At 44.2% G+C, this 19,481-nt stretch overlaps 1 protein-coding gene across 1 annotated transcript; it reads left to right on the forward strand.

Annotated features, from left to right (window-relative positions):
* Positions 1 to 12,716: 12,716 nt before the first annotated feature.
* LOC8027654 (kunitz-type serine protease inhibitor PPTI) lies at positions 12,717 to 18,158 on the forward strand. Its single transcript, XM_040215488.3, has 3 exons — positions 12,717 to 12,809; positions 14,227 to 14,385; positions 16,820 to 18,158. The coding sequence occupies exons 1-3, from the start codon at positions 12,755 to 12,757 to the stop codon at positions 16,885 to 16,887; spliced, it is 282 nt and encodes a 93-aa protein (XP_040071422.1). The 5' UTR covers positions 12,717 to 12,754; the 3' UTR covers positions 16,888 to 18,158.
* The last annotated feature ends 1,323 nt before the right edge of the window (positions 18,159 to 19,481 follow it).

Raw genomic sequence — 19,481 nt, forward strand, 5'->3', positions numbered from 1 at the left:
TGCCCCACCAGTAATAAACTTGGGAATGCGAAGTTTGATAGTTTTACCGCAATCGGGATCAGGATACATTGCACTCCAACCTATACGGCAAAGGTAAACAGAAATTTTTATTTCAGAGTACGTCCCAGAAGGCTTCTTCTCATTTAGGCCCCATAATTTTCTCTTTCATTTTCTCTCTTAAGCAAAGACGTAAAAGCTTCTTTATGTGTTTTTTTGTGTTTTTTTTTTTTGTTTTTTTAGGTAAGTTCGGCGGTCAGGGGTTCATGATGCAAAGGGATAATAACCACAAAAATGTTTAACTAAAATATTAAAACATCTCTTGAAGCTGTGGATGTAAAAAAAAAAAAATTTCTATTGAAACCTTTTGGGCGTTAGCGAAAACTACCAAATCGATGAAATGTACAGTTGAATGAAAATGTGACTTTTGATGGCCATTTAGTAGAAGGGGAAGGGCGCTAAACGCAATCACGGTAGGCCGCCATCCGCATGTACACGAGAAGTTATTCCGAGACCGCTTCACGGTGTCGTGGAGTAAGGTAAGTCGAACCATGGTTCACAGACTTCTAAGTTTTTTTACGTTTCTGAGGAGCTGAGCCCACGCGGCGTGCAGGTGCTCTTGTAGCATCGGGCATTCCTAAATGAGGAGTCGCAGGTCAGCAGTTGGAGCCTAGCTCTTGCCTTTACGGGGTGCACCGGGTTCAGTGACCCCCTTCGGCTTTCTTTACGAAAAAGCGCTAGTTTGCGTAAAACAAACTTAACAATTGCAAAAAAAAAAAAAAAGAAGCTTTAACGCGTTTCTTTTTTTTCCTGAACCTCCGAAAATGCATGCAACTTGGACGAGCGAGCGCCGATGGGCGAGCGCAGCGAATGACGATGCCGAAACATAGCTTAGACAGAAAAAAAACCCAGTCTGAGTTGTGACATTAAGCAATGCAAGCGTGACGTTTTGCATTGCCTAATGGCACAGCTCAGACCGCGTTTTTTGGTTTAAGCATAACTTTCGGCATCGCCATTCGCAGAGCTGTCTCCGTAAGTTGCGGTGATTAGCATCACCATTTGTTATGCGGGAAAGTAGATGCACGGGCCTTTTTAGAGTGAGGTTTTGGGGTGTCTTATATGAGTCAAGGGATGTAAGAATATACATTTTCTTTTAATGCGAGTGTGCAACTGCATAGTACCATGTCTCGAATATACAATACGAGAAATATGTCATAGGTTGGAGACATGCAGACATAAATTACCGTTTTGCTCTCATAAAACAGCCTAGGCGGCACAAAATATCTGCTATATTGCACCGACGCCATCCTGATATATAGCGTACACAAACTGGGTAACCTCCATACGATTGACACCGATTGTTTATTTCTTTTTCCTCCCAAAAAGAGAAATTGGCAAGGGAGAGGGAAGGGAGGGAACGACCCGAGCGAGAGAGGAGGCATAATAAGAGGGAGAGTGAACGCAACCTTTTAGAGCGCAGCTCTTAGGGGCCCGTTCCCGGCTTGAGCGGCGTCGGCGTCGCCGTCGGCGTAACCAAGGTCATCCCAAGGTCACGTGGCCCCCCCAAGGTCATCCCAAGGTCACGTGACCCCTCCCCCAGGGTCACGTGACCCCCAAGGTCACGTGACACTCAAAGTCACGTGACCCCCGAGGTCACGTGACCCGCCCCCCGGAGTCACGTGACCACCCGCAGGGTCACGTGACTCCTGCCGAGGTCACGTGACCTCCCCGATGACGTCATCGTCACTGATGACGTCATCAGTGATGATGACGATGCGGATGCCGGTGACGTCATCAGTGACGTCACTGATGACGTCATCAGTGATGATGACGATGCGGATGCCGGTGACGTCATCAGTGACGTCACTGATGACGTCATCAGTGATGATGACGATGTGGATGCCGGTGAGGTCATCAGTGACGTCACTGATGACGTCATCAGTGATGATTACGATGACGATGCGGATGCCGGTGACGTCATCTGTGTCGATGACGTCATCGGGGAGGTCATGTGACCTCGGCGGGGGTCACGTGACCCTGGGGGTGGTCACGTGACCTGGGGGGACTTCGGGGGCATCCTCATCGTCATCATCACAGATGACGTCATCAGTGACGTCACTGATGACGTCACCAACATCCGCATCGTCATCGTCATCATCGCTGATGACGTCATCGGAGTCCGCATCGTCATCGTCACTGATGACGTCATCAGTGACGTCACTGATGACATCATCGGCATCGTCACGTGACCCCCCAAGGTCACGTGACCCCCCCAGGTCACTTCACCCCCCAGTACCCTTCCCTCCTCCTCCTCAAGAGCTGCGCTCTAATTCGGTGTTACAGGGAGTTGTAAACGGCTTTCACTTTTTTAGTTCAATGAATTCCGAAACAATAAGTTTCTTGCACTGACGTCACATCGCATACTTTTGACCACCAAGTAAAAGGAGGAGAGGGAAGCTGCTTTTGTAAGAATTTTGAGTAACAGGTTTATCTTCTATATTCTTCTGGGAGGAGAACAGCGACGTCTTTGCTTATCCGGGAGGCACAAAAGAGGATCCTGATAAGAGGAAAGCTCCTTCTTCCCCTTTTCTCTGGAGGGCATAGGAAATGACGTTATGTGCAAGCCACGTATACGTGACTTGCATCGTGGAATGAATCGCGTAGTCGCTTACCTGATGGAATGAATCGTGGAGGCGCTTACCTCCGCGATTCATTCCTACATTTATCCTAAGTATCCGAATGATGGATTCGGAAACTCGCAAACCCAAGGCATGCCGAGGGCCTGGCATTTCAGTAGATGCCATACACTTAATTTCTACCTTTGTGCTTGGTATACAACGCGCAGATCGCGTGGTTAGTTCAGCCAAACAACAAGAAAACAATGACACTTCGTAGCACTCCGCGGAATGCCGCTTATGCATACAATAGGCTCCATCGTCCCAGTTGAGGGTACGCAATCCCCTATTATATGTTCCCCCCAATCCTTTCATACTGTAAGGAGTTACCGACCCATTGCACTTTGGGTCGGAATATAGATATGCTTGGCGCTGGTCGCAATGCTTGGGCAGCTCGGACATTGTTTGCCCGAACCTTCTCGACGCGTCCAACCCTGGACACTGCGCTGGTGCGCTCTGTGTGTGCGCGTTCTGTGCGCCGTGTTTGTGGTGAGGCCTCAACGACCGTGTGCTCGACGGAATTCTACAAAGGTTTCCTTCCTTGGTTCTACCACCTCCCTGCAGCCGCGGTTTCTGGCTCCTTGCGCCCCGCTTGTCGGCTTTGGCGAAACACAACCCTCCTCTCTTTAACAATTTTCTCTTCTATGAGATGTTATCCCCCCTCCCCCTCCGCCCCCTAACTAACAATGACCGTTCGGCACTTGGCTGTAACTCCCGCGTTAGTATTTCCTCTTTCGCAAGTCTTCTCTCTCTCTTCCTCTCATAAGTAGTGATCGGTTACTGTGCTGTCGGGTTCATGTTTGTATGTGCCATGTATGTGCATGCGCTCAATGTATCTGTTCCGCTGATGCTTGTGGTATGCGTAATGCATCTACATGTGTTTATAATAAAGGTGCCAAAACGGCTCGAAAGGGGCGTGAGCAAATAAAAATATTTTCGTACCACATAAATTGGGCGGTGTCTGTAGTCGTTTGCAACTCAAGAACGTAGGCGAGGGTAAGAAGGGCCGGGAAGGAGGAAGCAGACGGAACGCTAAAAGGAGAAGGAGGTCCCCCCCCCCCCCCCCCCCCTATTCTCAGGCGTTCCGTCTGCTTCCTCCTTTCCGGCCCGTCTTACCCTCGCCCTACCTTCTTGAGTTGCAACGGACTATACCGCCGACGCTCCAAGTACTCTGTAGATAGACCTGCGATATCTGGCGGGTGCTCAGACGACACTGCCGGTACTCGATTGACACACGCGATGCCCGACGGATACTCAGCAGACTCTCTAACTACTCTGTGGATCCACGGGTGATATCTGGCCGGTACTCGGACGGCACTGACGGTACTCGATTGACACGCGATTCTTGGCGGATGCTCAGCCGACGCTGGCAGTACTCCAGTGATATTCTGGTGGTACTGCCCCGTTATTCAAACGATATTGTCCAGACATCGTGTGGATGGAAAGAACCGTATATTCAGAGTATTTGCCAACAATATTCTGTAGATACTCGCCTAATATTCTTGTGCCACTTGAGTTTTATTTATGAATAAATATTCTTCAGAAAGCATGCCCCATTGTTACTCAGACCCAAAATTTGCGTTCGGCTTTCGGGGCAAAAGGAAACCCGGCACTCAATTTGTAGAAACCGTAAAGCTCGTAAAATACAAAATCACGTAACCTAAAATATTTTCCGGTATATATATTAATGGTATATTAAAGTTGAGACTTACTCTTTTCGGGCATTAGGTAAAGGCAAGCCAACAATGTAATCAGCTTCATCATGAACTGTCCGAGTTTTGATGTCAATTGAATACGCCCTTGAACGTTCTGTGCGTTGACTGCAAATATAAAAACGATAAACTTGGGCGATAAACTTTGCCCTATCCACATCGACGTCTGTTGACGTGCGTGAAATTCACAATGAAAACTTTTTCAAAAACCCAAGCAAGTAGCAATAACAAGCGCCACTTCTTTTTTTTTTTTTATATTGCGGGGGGGGGGGGGGGGGGGGGGGGGGTCACGAAGCGTGTGATCGAACCGGAGTCTTCGCCAAACACATTAGCTGCGCTTGTTTCGGACACGCGCTGAGCCAAGTTTACCCCCGAACGTTCAAGCAGCCCTTGTGTCAAATACACAATGCCCCCCCCCCTAAACAAAACACACAAAACAAGAGCGTTTACATGTTGTTGTTTTGTTGTTTTTTCTTTTTTTGCCAAAAAAGAAATACGCACCTCCGAACGCTCATTCTCTACCCAAATGTAGCATTTCCGAACCGGATGGCAAATTTGCTGCACTAACCGCTGTTTTATTCTAAAGTTATGAGTGATTTTCTGAAAATTTCAAAGGGAAGGTGGCGGCCTAAGAAGCTTCCGAATACACGGAGCTCTATGGCGCCAAGAACCGAAAACGGGCAAAACTGGGCCACATTTTCGCCCCGTCGGCGGCTAATGCAAAAAAAAAAAAAAAAAAAAAATTTCGACCCGTCGGCGGTTGATGCAGCTCTGGTATAGTTACCGTCGGGGCAACTCCGAACGAAATAAAAGCAAGTTAAGCAGCAGTTTATCCTGTCCGAAATACGTCTATGAGTTTTTTTGTCGACGAGACAAAGAGGTCGGCTCGCTTCCTCAGAAGGCGTTGAAGCGCTGTAAGAAGGGTAGAGACTGAGCGGCATTATCGTGGTGTGGTGGCACGCAGAAACAACCCACCATGCGAAGGCATCCAGTGAAAGACCACGACTCTTTAGCTCCGCCGCGTTTAGGCTTATTTGTTCACTACTTTGCGACCTATGTGAACCTGCGTCTTTCTAAGAGCCCTCTAGTATCGTTAAGAGCACCAAAATATATAGGCATATCACGACGAAACGCTGTAGATTTGAATATCATGCATTGCACTGCATGATATGAAGTCTAGCAATTTAGGCACGCGTATTTTTTTGTGTATCGTGCAGGCTCGTCAATTTGCGTTTTCTACGTTCCATGCATGAAATTCAACTAGCTTTGCGATTTCCTGCGTTTTCTATGCCACCGAAAAGAAAAAGCAGATGAAAAAAAAATGTATTGATCTATAAACTCCAGACTTCAAAATTTCTGCGGAAACCATCCACTTCTAGCGTCGTTTTTTAAATGGAGTAGCTTGGTTAGAAGCCGAAAGATACAAATTACCAAGGACAAAACATACAACACCACAAGAGTGAAATTCTTGAAATCTATTCTTACCTTCAGCAAATACAATGGTCAGGCGTTTCCTGATTTTAGGAGCTGGGACAAGTAGCTAATAGGCTTGCCAAGGAAACAGTGATAGAACACACCAGAAGCATTGACATCCTGAAAAGAATTTGCAGCCGTAAATGCGAGAGCACTTCTGAGCTTTATATCAAATAAAGCAACGTTATACGACGTTTGATGCGAGAAGTGGGAGTTCTTTTGTTAGTTGGCCCTTCTCGTCTATCCATGAATGATTCACGGCCAAAATCGCTTCAATTACCTAAACGCCCGAACAACGAACGTATCGCGCTTTCACTTCGATATATTCAGAGATAGGTTTCTCAATAAGCTGGTTGGTAGATACACGATATACAAATGGTGAAATATTCAAAGCACTATTGTATGAAATTCGGCAGGTGCATGCAGAGATAGGATGAAATCGTGCTTCTCTGACAGCTACAAAATACATGTTCGTCGAAATTTCGTTGGCGCGGACGGTAGAGCTGGCATTTGTGTATTATCACCAAATGCAAAGAATCCTAAGCCGTTTCTAAGTTTCTCCGCTCTAGCAGATCGAGTCATTCTCGAAATTTAAGACGTATTGTTAATGAAGAAAAGATCTCCCAATTCATCTTGCCACAAAAAATAATTACCCGGTTTAATTTTGCGTGGTTTAAAGCACAAACTACCAAATCAATAAAAGTAATGAACCTCATTTAATGTTAGTTACTGGTGAAGATAACACTACTGGGAAGCGACAAATAAAAAATTGATTCGTGGTTGAGTTTGCTCAGTTAAGCACGACGCAATGCCAACAGTGACACGACCCATCTACGTTGCATTGGGCACGGCGAAAAAAAAAAAAAACCGCTTCAAACCTGCTTCTACGCGATTTCCGCTTCCTCCCCTGTGCCAGGCGGTCTCCAAATAAACTGGAAGCAGACGATGGCGAGCACGATCGCTTTTATTTGACGCCGGTATTGAAGAAGTCTTGACGAGGTCGTTGAAGAAAAAGCCAGTGACTGTACACAACAGCGCTGCTGTTCGAAGCGATGCAACGCGATCGCGCTTTTCGCTTGGCGGTGCAAAGGCAGCTACTGTTATAAAAACCGACAAAAAAGCGAATCTACGCCGCCGGTTGCGATACTTTTATACGGCCAAACGTTTGTTCTGCCCTTTGTAACGAACTTCCTATAAAATGTATTCGTATACACACGGGAAGTTCGGCCGCGCTCGGCGATCAAGGTTTTGTCGGCCGAAGCGAGCGTCAGGCAACGTGCACCCCGATTTAGCTACGCAAACAAAACTTAAATCGGGAGCATGCTCTGCGTCAGTGTCCAACCAGCGACCGAATTCGCGTTCATACCCTGCCTTGCTCTGTTCAGCGCGGACAGGACTATCGTCGATAATCACCGAGTTTCCGTGCAACGGTGATCAAGACACGACGTCAAATGAACGTTTACGTTGTTTATTAGCATATTCAAACCAAACAAAATACGGTCCAATGCATTTTCCCAAAGTGCCTTACCTTAAAAAGAAATTCGAACGCGTTATTCGTCTTAACTTGAGCACTTTTCATTAACAAAAGCGAGCAAACCGTACACCCACGACAGAACTGGCGCAGCTTATCCCGCCATTTTGTTTGTTTGTTTTTTTCTTTTAGCGCCGGAAATCCTCACTAGTCAGGAAATGACGTCATTTTAGCTCCTTTGACTCTACGTGCACCGTCTTCGGACTCGGTGCTTCGGAGCTTGACTCCGAAGCCCCGGAGTTACGTGCACCGGAAGTGACTTTTGGCCGTCCAGTGGAAGGAGTCAGTGAGTCCTTGACTCAGGGGCCGCAACTGAACGCGCCCATTGGCTCAGTATCTGACCACTCGCTCACCGAACAACCAGATTGTCTCAGCTGCCACACTTCTTTTTTATTATTGATAAAATAGGAAAAATTCAATTCATTAACACGTTCATGCTTTTCAGAATAAATTATAGTTTTGGACATCACTCACCATAAAATTTAGTCTATAGACCATTCCATTTAGCGCTCTTTGGGCGGCACCATTTTGTTCGACCGCAGCGCCCTCTCCACACATCCGGGAAGTTCAGCGGGTTCGGCGGGGTAAAACGAGAGAGAGGGCACGCGCCCGACTCCGCTAGCAGACGACAAACCGGGACGTTGCCGTTCTCCATCTTTGGGCTGTATCGGCGGGCTTTACCGAACATCGAACTCTCGCTCGTGGCTGCCGTTGTGAAGTGGTTCGCGTTCTTCGAATAGCTGTGGCTACTCCAAAATCAGCCTATAGCTCTCTGTTGTTCTATTTTGCTAAATGATCAACTAGCATATCTTTTTCCCGTTACTTAAATAGCAGTTGAGTCAGCCGGCAGTACTACCCTCAACGACTGCGTGTATTGGGGCAGGAGAGCACGTTTTATTTATTATTTCAGACTTCCACTCATGGTCGCTAAAGGCCTACACCAGTGCGAACTTTGTATAGTAAAAAAAGGTGCAGCAACCGGATTTACTTTTCGCCAAAGAGACCGGCCAATCTGACACAGTTTTCTCTATTTTTTTTTTATTTGCACGCAGGTAACAGCGCAATTGGACCCTGTGAGTCTTTTAATCTAGCATAGTATAACACGACAACTGGCATACCACAAATCTGCGTATCTGCGCTTGAAAGTTCCAAAATGACGCGATTTTAAACAGAGTTTGCACGCCAGCCGGACGCTGGCTACAACCCACTCGGCGGAGCGGACGGCATGCGGGGTGAGAGGGGGAGCGCATTTTTTTCTTTTTTACCCTCTCTGCTATGACCCTAATGGAACGGTCTATAGGACCAGAAAAAAAGAAGGCTAGAACAGCAATATGTTTGAATACTCTAACTTTATTACATGAAGAAAGAAGTGGGCATAAAAACAGTTACAAATCTCAAATCTCAGAAGTAGGGCTGGGTTATTGATCAATCACCTATTCGATTAATCTGTTAATGCTTTAATCGCTATCAATATTGTTAATCGTTTCAATTTCGACGAATCAAAACAAAACAAGGGAAAAAGAACACAATCTACGCTTTTCTCACCTGACAAAGTTGGATTGGGCCAAAAAAAAAAACGCACACACACAAATTTTAAATATATTCGGAATCGTTCTAGTGACTTTGGTTATGAATTTCATGCATGCAAAGTCACCAAGTTCTTAACCAGCCACGTTGTCGTTCGTTCAGAAGCCGACGGACGGGCTGCGCGTCGCGCCGTTCAGTAACGGCGGTCCGACAGAAAAGCCTGGCGGCTTAGCTCGACAATTCACTGGATATTTACGGGGTTCAATTTTGGACATTTCTCCGACTGAGGTCTCCGTCCAAGTAGTGAGAACACAGAGAAGGAGGACGACGCGTCTACATTGTAAGCGAGGTTGAGACGCTGATGGGGGGACCTGTGGGAAACCGCAGGGCCCGGTTTCGTTTTTTCCTCGTCTCATGCCAAACGCCGTCCCTGCCCTTGAAGAAATTCGCCGGGCACCCTCCGGTAACTCCGTAGTCCACAACAGTCGAAACCGCACGCAGCAGCGGCAGCGGATTAATCTGAATTCATAAAAAAATAGTTTTTTTTTTAATTATTTAGGAATTTGGGGAAAAGTGTTATTCCCGCATTCTGCCTTTCTTTAACGACTGTCCTTATCTGGAGTTGGTTTGTTTGAGGACTCTTGTGCAACGCTAAATTTAAACTGACGACTTCCTTGAGAGGGAAGAGTCGCGGCGTATGCTTCGTCTCTTTTTCTTGCTTCAGCACTAGACACTTCACAGACGTGGAGGAGTACTCCCATATAATGGGCAAACTTAACGTTAAATTTAAATTCAATGCAAGCTGCGGGGCGACGTTGCCAACCCACACCAAGGCAGGAAGGCTTTATCCAAAGCCAAGGAAAGAAGGTTTCCCTGCTAAATTTAGCGGGGAAACTTTACCCGCTAAATTTAGCGGGGAAATATTTCCGCTAAATGTAGCGGCTGAATTTTCCCGCTAAATTTTGCGCGAAAGGTTCCCCGCTAAATTTAGTGGTTTTAGCAGGAAAGGTTTCCCGCTCAACCCGGAAACGGGCGCCTATAAGAGCTGCGCTCTAAAAGCTAAAGTCTTTTCTGTTTATTCGAGCAACCCACTGCCGTCACCCAAAGCCATGTATAAGGTCCGGCCCATCTGGGGAGCGATGCAAATTGAAGACATTGTAGCCACACAGGCCTTGCCCTGTTAATTATTTTACGCTTTCGTTGGTTGTTCGCGCAAACGACAACCGAGCAATGGTGCCCTGATGACCGGGTTGGGATTGTCATCGAATTCAGCAGCTTTAATTAGATTTGGGAAAGCAAGGATGGAGAGGAAGGCGCACTTCTGAGGGCTTTCCTCGCTTCACACAGTTCAGCGACGAGGAAACCGGTACAGTAGCCCTCTCCCTATTCTCGATTGTCCTCTTTCAGTGAAACTGTGTATATTCTGCATAAATTCTCTTCGTGAACATGAGCAAGCTAGACGGTTCTCGGACCTTCTCGAAACTTCCATTTATATAAAGAAAGGTAAAAGCACATGCAGTGCAGGGAATGGAACCCGAGCAATCTGCGTGTTAACCAAGCGCGCTGCCAACTCGGCTAAGCAAGCGCACGGCAATATTAGCCACTGATTCTTATAGGACACTAAATTTCCCGCTATATTATAACTAAGGTTTCATGTTTATGGTGCATACTGATAATATGTGAAAAACAACCTTCAAGTAGGTTTGTTTAAACTCAAGAGAAGCCGAAAAAACGCCGACTCGGAACTTCCCCCAAATAAGAAACATCTGAGCTTTTCGGATTGAACGATTGACCTACATTTGCATTTTGGTTGATACGGGACACAGTTTTTGCGTTGTTCTGTCATCAAGTTGTTTATTTTTTCCTGGAAATAGGCTCCTTATCTCGTTCTCTTTTCTAACCTCTGCTTGGGCGCTCTCCAGGTACTCGAATCACACGGATGTTTTAGTAATGGAAAATACCATGGCCAGGGCTTGTTTCTTTCTAAGAATACTCCGATAACCGCCAGCATTTTGTCCAACGCAAAAATAAAAATAGGAAAAAAACTGCAGATTTCTTTATAAGTTTTTACATGAGCAGTTTTGAGGAAATACTATTTTAATGATGGTATTATCCGAAGGTTAGAAGCCCGAGCTCGTAGGTTTGTCTTTAGCAGTTGTCCTTGCCGAGCGAGGGCTTAGTTGGGACGCAAACGTAAGAAGTGCTCCGTACGTGCCACTTGTAGGTTCTTTTGGTATATAAACTTTGCAACGTAGCCACGGTCCGCGAGATCTTCATGCTTCCTTAATTTGTTACTCGCAATTGAATTTCTGAGCCACAGAGTAATGCAAGTGATAGTGATAAATATTTCTAAATAAATAAATCAGCGAAGGTATATTCCACCATGATATAATATTCATGAGATCTATTTGGGTTAGTCTCTCGACCAAGACGTACATCTCTGGGTTTATCAGCCAGTGAACTGCGTACGTTTCGCAAGGTGTGGTCATTCATAGCTTCAAACTCTCCTTAAATCTTATTTTATATATTTTGTTTTAATATGAATTTGAAGGAGCTAACTTGTTGGGTAAGCATTAGTTTAGCTAAGCAGCTGTTCTTATGGGTTTTTCTTTTCAACTTTCAAGTTGTGTGCTCATTTCGTTTCTAAGTGCTTCAGTGTCATTCACGAGATCGGTTGGTTTTTACGCATTGGTGCTACTGCTAGCGGCTGCCCAAAATATAATGCCTTGGGGTCTTTATGAAAATAACAGTTAAAGTTTAGGCTAATAACGAAACACTGAGATAATATCTTATGAGATTAATGATCGTTTGGTCTGATCACGAGACGACCTCCGAGGGCCCTTTACGGATGTCACGTATCTGTACCGCAATGCTTCGAAATGAACATATAATACTTATGAATACAGTGATCACCAAAAACTATTTAGGAGATAAAATTTATTTCAGAATTCCAAAAGTTTTTTTATGAAGTGAAGCAAGAATATTAAGGGCTGCTTACAGGCGGCATTTTACGATTTTACGATTGTTTCCATTGTTTTCTTTTATTTGTTGTTTGTTTTTGTTGCTCTTTTCTCTTCAGGTTTAGCTAAGTGTGCCAGTTACCCTCTTATCTGCTCAATTAATTTTATTTTCAGTTTCCAAAATATGATGTCTCAGAAGATATACATTGTCTTGTGAAGTATTATTTAAAGCTTAAAAAAAAAAAAAAAAACACTTCTCTTCACGATTTTTTTTTTGTTGAACATTTTTTTAATGTTAAGGAGGGAATTTTCTAAAAACAGTTCTGGCTGAGGGTAAACCACGTCACTGGGGCCATTGTAATGATAGTTTTACTATACATTTATCTCGTACAACGAAAACGTGTAGCACAAAACTTGCGTAGTGTTATTGCACCGTATATATAGGCCTTTGCAAAAATAATTTTCCGCGCGCTGACATCATCGTCTGCTGGGCTAAGGAACGCCTTCTGAGCATGCGCGGCTGCTCTTCTGTGCGGTACATCAGACGCTGCGCATCCGTTCACATCTCACTGACTCAGCATTTTTTTGCCCGGGTGATAAGCGATCGAAAGGTCTATCATCGGTATTTCCCAGGCGCGTGTATTATCTGCTCGATCGCGCATATTGAACTGAGAAGATGATATAGGGCTAGGTAGACGCGATTGTCTTTTTATCTCTTTCGACAAGAAATACATGAGCACCTGACGTCAGTTCATTAATCCGAATCTTGAGATAACCTTTTGCCGTCCGCATCAACATGCTTCAATAAATAGACGTCGCACGGATCCATCCAGCCATAATTGGCGACGCACTCCCGGTGTTCGGTTAACTCGAGCCAAAATGAAGGTTCTCGTGTTCACAGTTGTAGTAATGATTCTTGTAGCGGCTTCTGAAGGTAAGCCTTCCAACCTAGAAAATATCTCGTGAAGCAATATGTTCGCGTGTTCAAGGTTTCGTAGTTTATTTGTTTGGCATTCTCTTTACGTAGTGCTGATATAAACTGTTTGCATTAATCAATCAATTTTGTTTCTCGTCTTTCAGAACTGGTAGTTACAAGTGTAGCTAATATGAGACTACGGTTTATGGGCTTAGTAGCTTGTAATATTCACGCTAAGCTTGAGGCATTTTTTTCTAAATGTTTCTTTTTTGATCATGGGGATTTCAATTTTGGATTGTTATAGAATACTTTCTATTTCACTGATCCTTAACTAGACATTAAAATTCGGGTTTATATTTGATTGGTAACTTTTTGCCTAATCTTAAACGCTCTACGCCTCTAGAACATGCTTTAAAAATACAAACTTTATTTCCTGAAAAGAAAATTAGGTTCTTGGATACCTTGTTCTGTAACCTTACCTGCAGTGTTTGTTGAGTGGTACGTGCGGCAAGACAGGGAGCCAATTTTGTTTAAAAAATAATGAGCTTTTAGTATTGCGGTTAATTTTGAGTAATCTCATTTTTACTCTACATGTGGGGCACTATGGGTATCTCGAGTTTTAGTTATTGATCCTTTTCTGGTATATAATTGATTTTATTTTTTCAGGCTACCACCTCCTCGCCCCAACTTAACATCCCGCTTCATCGGCGAATCAAATTAATTTCGATGTATTTTCCTTAGCACCGCTTTGAGCGTACAATTCATTTCATAAACATCATTGAAGCCTGCTGACATGGTTTTAGTTAAAAACCACGTATTGGTAGAGTTAAAGAAGCTATTGAGCGTAGTGACCCGTTACCGCTAAATTAAGCGCAACGGTTTAGACTTATTCTTGAGCGCTGAAGATCTGGGTCGTCACCATGACTGCGCTTAACTGTCGTGCGCCGAGCGCATGAGCAGTACGAACGACGCCGGTTCACAAGAACCGAGAGGTTACAACCAAGAGAGTCAACCTAAACTTCCTCTCGTGTTCCTGTGGGACCAGTGATTGAAAGCAAATGATCGCCTGGCTAAATTTAAAGTTCAAATTGTGATATCAGACACGCCACACTATGGCTTCGCGAGATGCTTTGCGTCACATGACTCAATAACATCAGGTCACGTGACATAATAATGATTTCCTCTCTAAATTCAACGGAAAAATTGACGTGACGTCATGTAAAGTCACGTCATGTCAGGTCACGTGACACCCTGATTTCAAGTCGCGTGACCAGGTCGTGCAACCTCAAATTATGTGACGAATTTGTATCATTAGGCGATCAGACCAAGGCGGGCAAGAAATGCCCGTGTAGGGTTCCCGAACAAAGCTACAGCCTTAAAACGGCTTTAATGCAGTCTCTGTAATTGTGTCTATTTATTGCCGGGTGCCTTACAGGACGTCGTTGGCCAGGAATGCCAGGTCCCGGGCCTTGCAAGGCTGCGTTTCCGCGCTACAAATGCGTAGAGGGTCGCTGCCTGGAGTATATTTACGGAGGCTGCGGACGTGACGGTGGGGGCTACCGTTCCATGGCCGAATGTAAACGACGCTGCAAAGGTGGGTACGGCTCGCTACGTTATGAAAACAATGGATCCAGTTACTTGGTGTCTCGAAGCATAACAGGCGTTCTTAATGCAGTCGACTTAGCTTTCCATGCAAGAACGCGTTCTAATTAATGAAAGCATTTTATGTTTTCGTCTTAACTCGGTGTAGGAGAGAGGGCAGTGACGTTTATCTTCTTTTTGTATGGGCGTTAGATAATATATATGAGATTATGCACCACTTTCCACGTCGTTTACGCCAGTCACATTGCAGTGTTTTAAAAGCAAACTCTAGGGTGTTTTCACACGTCACGGCGCTGGTATTTATGCAACATTGTCGAATAATAAGTAGGCGATTTCACTGCCTAAACAGGACCCGGACAATCGTCTACAAATTGGGGTCACCAAGGCGGGGGGGGGGGGGGGGAACCTCCCTGGGTACAGCGCACAGGGGGGTGCAGCTGGGGAGTGAAAGGGGGGAGAGGGCGGGGAGGAGGGGGAGGGAGTCGCGGCGGGTGTATCTCAAAACGTCCCATTCGCATTTGAACCTTGCACATTTCGTCCCATTCTCATTTGGTCCTTCTCGTTTGAACCTTCTCATAAGGTCCGAATCGTGTTTTTCGCAACTGGGCCCATTCTCAGTTTTCCCGTTATCTGAAAACGTCCCATTCGGATTTTGACCGTGCGCATTTCCTCCCATTCTCATTTGGTCCGCCTTGTTCGAACCTCCTCATAAGATCCAAATTGTATTCTTCGCTACTGGACCCATTCTCATTTCGCCCGTTCGCGCTACGACTGAATAGCACTAGTTCGGCATGCTTCTAACGTCGTTATGCCTTCGCGGCTTTGTTGATGAGCCTTACCTTGCTTGGACACCCAACATACCATCAGATATATGTTATGTGTAGAGGTACGCACTGAGAATCGTACAATGACGCTTGCTTCCCTTCAAGCAAACGAGAAAAAAAAAAGCGATGAGCATTTAATTTGGAAACTTTGAACATTGATGTTTCGCGGACCCCTTGTAGAAAGGCGGAGATGATGGAGGACCCCGTTCGGGGTGAGGGACATAGAAAGGTATAGGTTATCATGATAATGATTTATTAAATGAATATAACTAATTGCTAGTGTGAAGTAAGCTTATCTCATTGACATACACACGACAGTACTCACCGGAAAATTGGAACGTTTCTTCTCAACGTGAGGACAACTAATATTGGCGTGCTTGACTGTTGAGACAGGGCTTCGCGGACTTCTAGGATGCCTTCGCAGACCCCCATTTGAGAACCATTACATTATAGAAGTGGTGGCATTGTCCCAAGTCGAGAAACCTCAAACAACGTGACATTTCGGAATATGATCTGGCTGCGATAAATAGTTGGTCTGTTTCATTGTCAGCTATTAGCTTTTCACGACGAACTCGACGCACGGCTAAAATCCTTAGCAGAGAAAGTATGCCTGTTGCGTGGCACACACACACACACACACACACACACACACACACACACACACACACACACACACACACAAAATATTACAATGTATTTATTAATATTACCCTAAAAACGATTTTGGTATGAAAAGAGTCAAGCGCGACGGGTCAAAGCGAGATATTTTTGAGAACGGTTGTTTTGAGAAGGGCCAAGTAAGAAGGGCGAACCGAGAACGGACTCAAATGAGGAGGGTCGAAATGCGAAGGACGAAACGGGAAAGGGCCAAATGCGACAGGTTCAAGAGAGAAGGTCTTTTTGAGAATGGTTGTTTTGAGAAGGGCGAAGTGAGAAGGGCGAAACGAGAACGGGCTCAAATGATAACCACCCGGTCGCGGCGGGCCGGGCAATGAGAGGGCGGTTACAGGGGCTACGCAGCGGCCCACCGCTTCAGCTGCCGCTGGCCCTAGGGACGCCACTTTGTGTATACAGACAAAAAAAAATATTACTGTATTTAAATATATTGTTTCAACAGGAAAAAAATTGTCATGCACTCGCGTTTTCTAAGCAGCGTCGGGCGTAATCGGGCACGAGAAAGTGTTAGTTATAGCATGAAGTGAGCAGAAATCAGCTTTATGGTGCTGAACACTGATTCGTGATGAAGCTTAACTAAAATAGCATGTTGTTGTTCACACACTTGCGCCTACTAAATAATCGTTAAATGAAAAGTATTTGTTTTTTGTGGGTTTGTCTCAATTATTCGGTGTACCATGTCTTTAGACCGCCGTTAGAGAGTCACGCGAGACAGTTCGAAATGAGAACATGCAAGCAAAAAGAATAAGCAAGTTTGGTGGACTTCGCTCGGGTTTAATTTCTGGAACGAGATTTAGTCGCAATATTTTATTATTTTGCCGCCTACGCGCGACGTCATATATCGAGAATATGTCACTACGTGAAATTATGAAAGATAATTAAAAATGGTGTATTTACACGAAACTCACAACCTCATTTATTCTTTAGGGCTCAGATTCCCTATTCCTAGACCACCAACTGAGAGGAGACGTGAGAGGACACTTGTGGTAAATTAGGTAAGATGATCTTCAAGATATAGCGCTGACATCATCCATATTATTTATAGCAAGGTCGCCTACTCGAAGCTGACATAATAAAATAAAATTCTTAGAGTTCTGAAATTCCCAATATCAAATTCTCAAATAAAATTAAAAGGTATTTAAGAATAGAAGTTGAAACGTTGTTCGAAATGGGCGGTGTTAATATATAGTTTCGTGCTTGCGTATTGTAATTAAGAGAAGATTGGTCGTAGCAGATGAACGTTTCTCACATTAATCTGACGCTCAGCTGTCACCTCGATCCCATTGGCTATAGTAAGCGATCTTATGACGTAACAAACTCCAATGCCGTTCTTATAGAACGTCGCGGTATGATTCGTGGTACATTGACAATTCTACTCTAATTTATCAACACACAAACGTATTCTACATAAGGTGACTCTGTCAGATATGAACAAATGGATTGCGTATGTTTTACTCTAGCTAATCGTCTAGACAGGCGCATGAATGTTATTCTGCCAACGCCATCCAAAATATTCTCATAGACGTCTCATTTTGAGATTATGAACAAAAGGTTTTGGGGTAGCAAGGTATGTTATATAATTGGGACCGGCATGAATTATCCTATTTTTTATACTTGTTCGAAAAACAAAGGGAGCTGCCACTATCCTTTAACGATTGAACACCTTCGCAAACTGATTTTGAATAACATCGAAAGAGATTCAATATCGCGTCGAACTTTAAATTAACTAAGATGTTGAACTGCCATACTAAATGAGGTCATTCTTTATAATTCCATGCGGTCATAAATTCCATAAAATAAATCTGACGCTAAATTGTTACTACTGTGCTCAATTCACAGGCTCCAAATGGTAAACAGGATATGAACGAGTGTAACGGTCTGTGGGTCTGCTCAGTTTTGTTAAAGGACCCAGAAACAGTTTAACAACCTGCATTCATGGTTTCATTAACTACTCACATTATTTCTTTGCAGATACCAAGACGCTGAATAAATATCGCGCCATTCACTCCAAAACAAGGCGGCGATCTGTGACGACGACGGTGATTAATGCATACAAATAAACTATAATTGAATAGTATATTGATTGATCTCTAGCAACTTGCCCATGAGATTAAAGTTCGTTTGATCTGATCATGCAACGACCTCTGAGGACCTGCACGGTTGCCACCTGTACCCCAATCCTTCGCACTGGAAATAGTACTTAGAAATACACTATTTGCCAAAACCTATTTTAGAAATAAAATTTATTTCAGAATTTGAAAAAATATTTTATATGAAGTGAAGCCAAATATTGAGGGCTGCTTAGAGGCGATGTACAGCGGACGACCGATTTTTCAGACGCCCATTATTCAGACACGTCCGATTATTCGAACGTTTTCGCCGAACCGCCACTCACCCCATAGATTACTGTATAACATTGATCGAAATCTCGGACTCCATAAAGCTTATTGCCTGATATTTCGGACATAATTTGCCTGATTTCCTCAGTTTACAGCCACAAAACAGCCGCCGCAATAGCGCCGCGAGCTTAGTCGCCGCCATTTTTGGTTTTAATTTTGCCCTGTAGCCTGGATACCACGCCCTACGTAATAAACAAGCCGGCTGTAGGCTATTGTCTGGTTTTCCGGTTCCGCTGTAGCCAACATGGCCGCCGTCTGCCGTTGTATTGGTCTTTGAGCAAGAAGGTTTTTTTTTTTTTTTCGATAGGCTCAGTATTGAAGCCAGTTCAGTGGACTAAACGTTGACTCATAATAGTGTTACATGGCACTAACATCAACTTCGCTGTTTCTGCCAACGAGGGCGCCGAAAAAGCGCAGCACTTTGATCAAACAGATCAACAAAAATTTGAAAAGGGCACAATATAAAGCGGACGATGCACGAGGATTTAAAATTCATATGGTGCAATTTGAATGGCGCCAATGCGCAGCGGAATATGCGCGGAAATTTATATTTTGGCTGAAATCGGTTGTTTGGACCGCTTGATTATTGGGAAAAATTTGGGGTCCACTCCGAGTCTGAAAAATTGGTCGGCGACTGTACATGTTGGTGCGCTTAATTTTACGTTTCGTTCATTTCTGTTCACGTTTAGCGAGGTGTACGATTTACAAAATTTTGGCTCACTTACATTTTTTTTCTATTCCTAAAATATAATGTCTTACAAGACATCGCGCCTTCTGAGACCTTACATTTTTGCAATTAAAAACCCTTCTACGTATAATTTTTTTTTCTCCGCTTTCTTGTTACTGCTTAGGAATGCATTTTCTGAGATCGGTTTTGGCTTAGCGTGTACCAGATCACAGAGGTTATTGTAGTGATAGTTTTTCTATACATTTTTCTTGTAAAACAAAAACGTAGAGCACAATAATTAAATATTGTTTCTGCCTTATATATCAAATGCGTATTTCCCACACGTGTGTTATCTGCTCGGCTGCGTATATTGAACTGCAAAGATAATGTATCTCTACGTCGACACAATTGTCTTTTTATCTCCTTCGAATAGAAGTGCACGAGCACTTGACGTCAGCAAATTACTTTGAATCTTGAGATAACCCTTTTCCATCCGTGGTAACACGCTTGAATAAATAGACAA

The sequence above is a fragment of the Ixodes scapularis genome, unplaced genomic scaffold (genome assembly GCF_016920785.2).
Source record: "Ixodes scapularis isolate PalLabHiFi unplaced genomic scaffold, ASM1692078v2 PGA_scaffold10__122_contigs__length_95168666, whole genome shotgun sequence".
Taxonomy (NCBI): Eukaryota; Metazoa; Arthropoda; class Arachnida; order Ixodida; family Ixodidae; genus Ixodes; species Ixodes scapularis.

Excerpts from the sequence above, each read along its gene's own strand:
- LOC8027654 (XM_040215488.3), top strand. The coding sequence starts at position 12,755 with ATGAAGGTTCTCGTGTTCACAGTTGTAGTAATGATTCTTGTAGCGGCT. Across the intron at positions 12,810-14,226 it reads TCTTGTAGCGGCTTCTGAAG|GACGTCGTTGGCCAGGAATG; the intron begins GTAAGCCTTCCA and ends GGTGCCTTACAG. Across the intron at positions 14,386-16,819 it reads ATGTAAACGACGCTGCAAAG|GGCTCAGATTCCCTATTCCT; the intron begins GTGGGTACGGCT and ends TTTATTCTTTAG.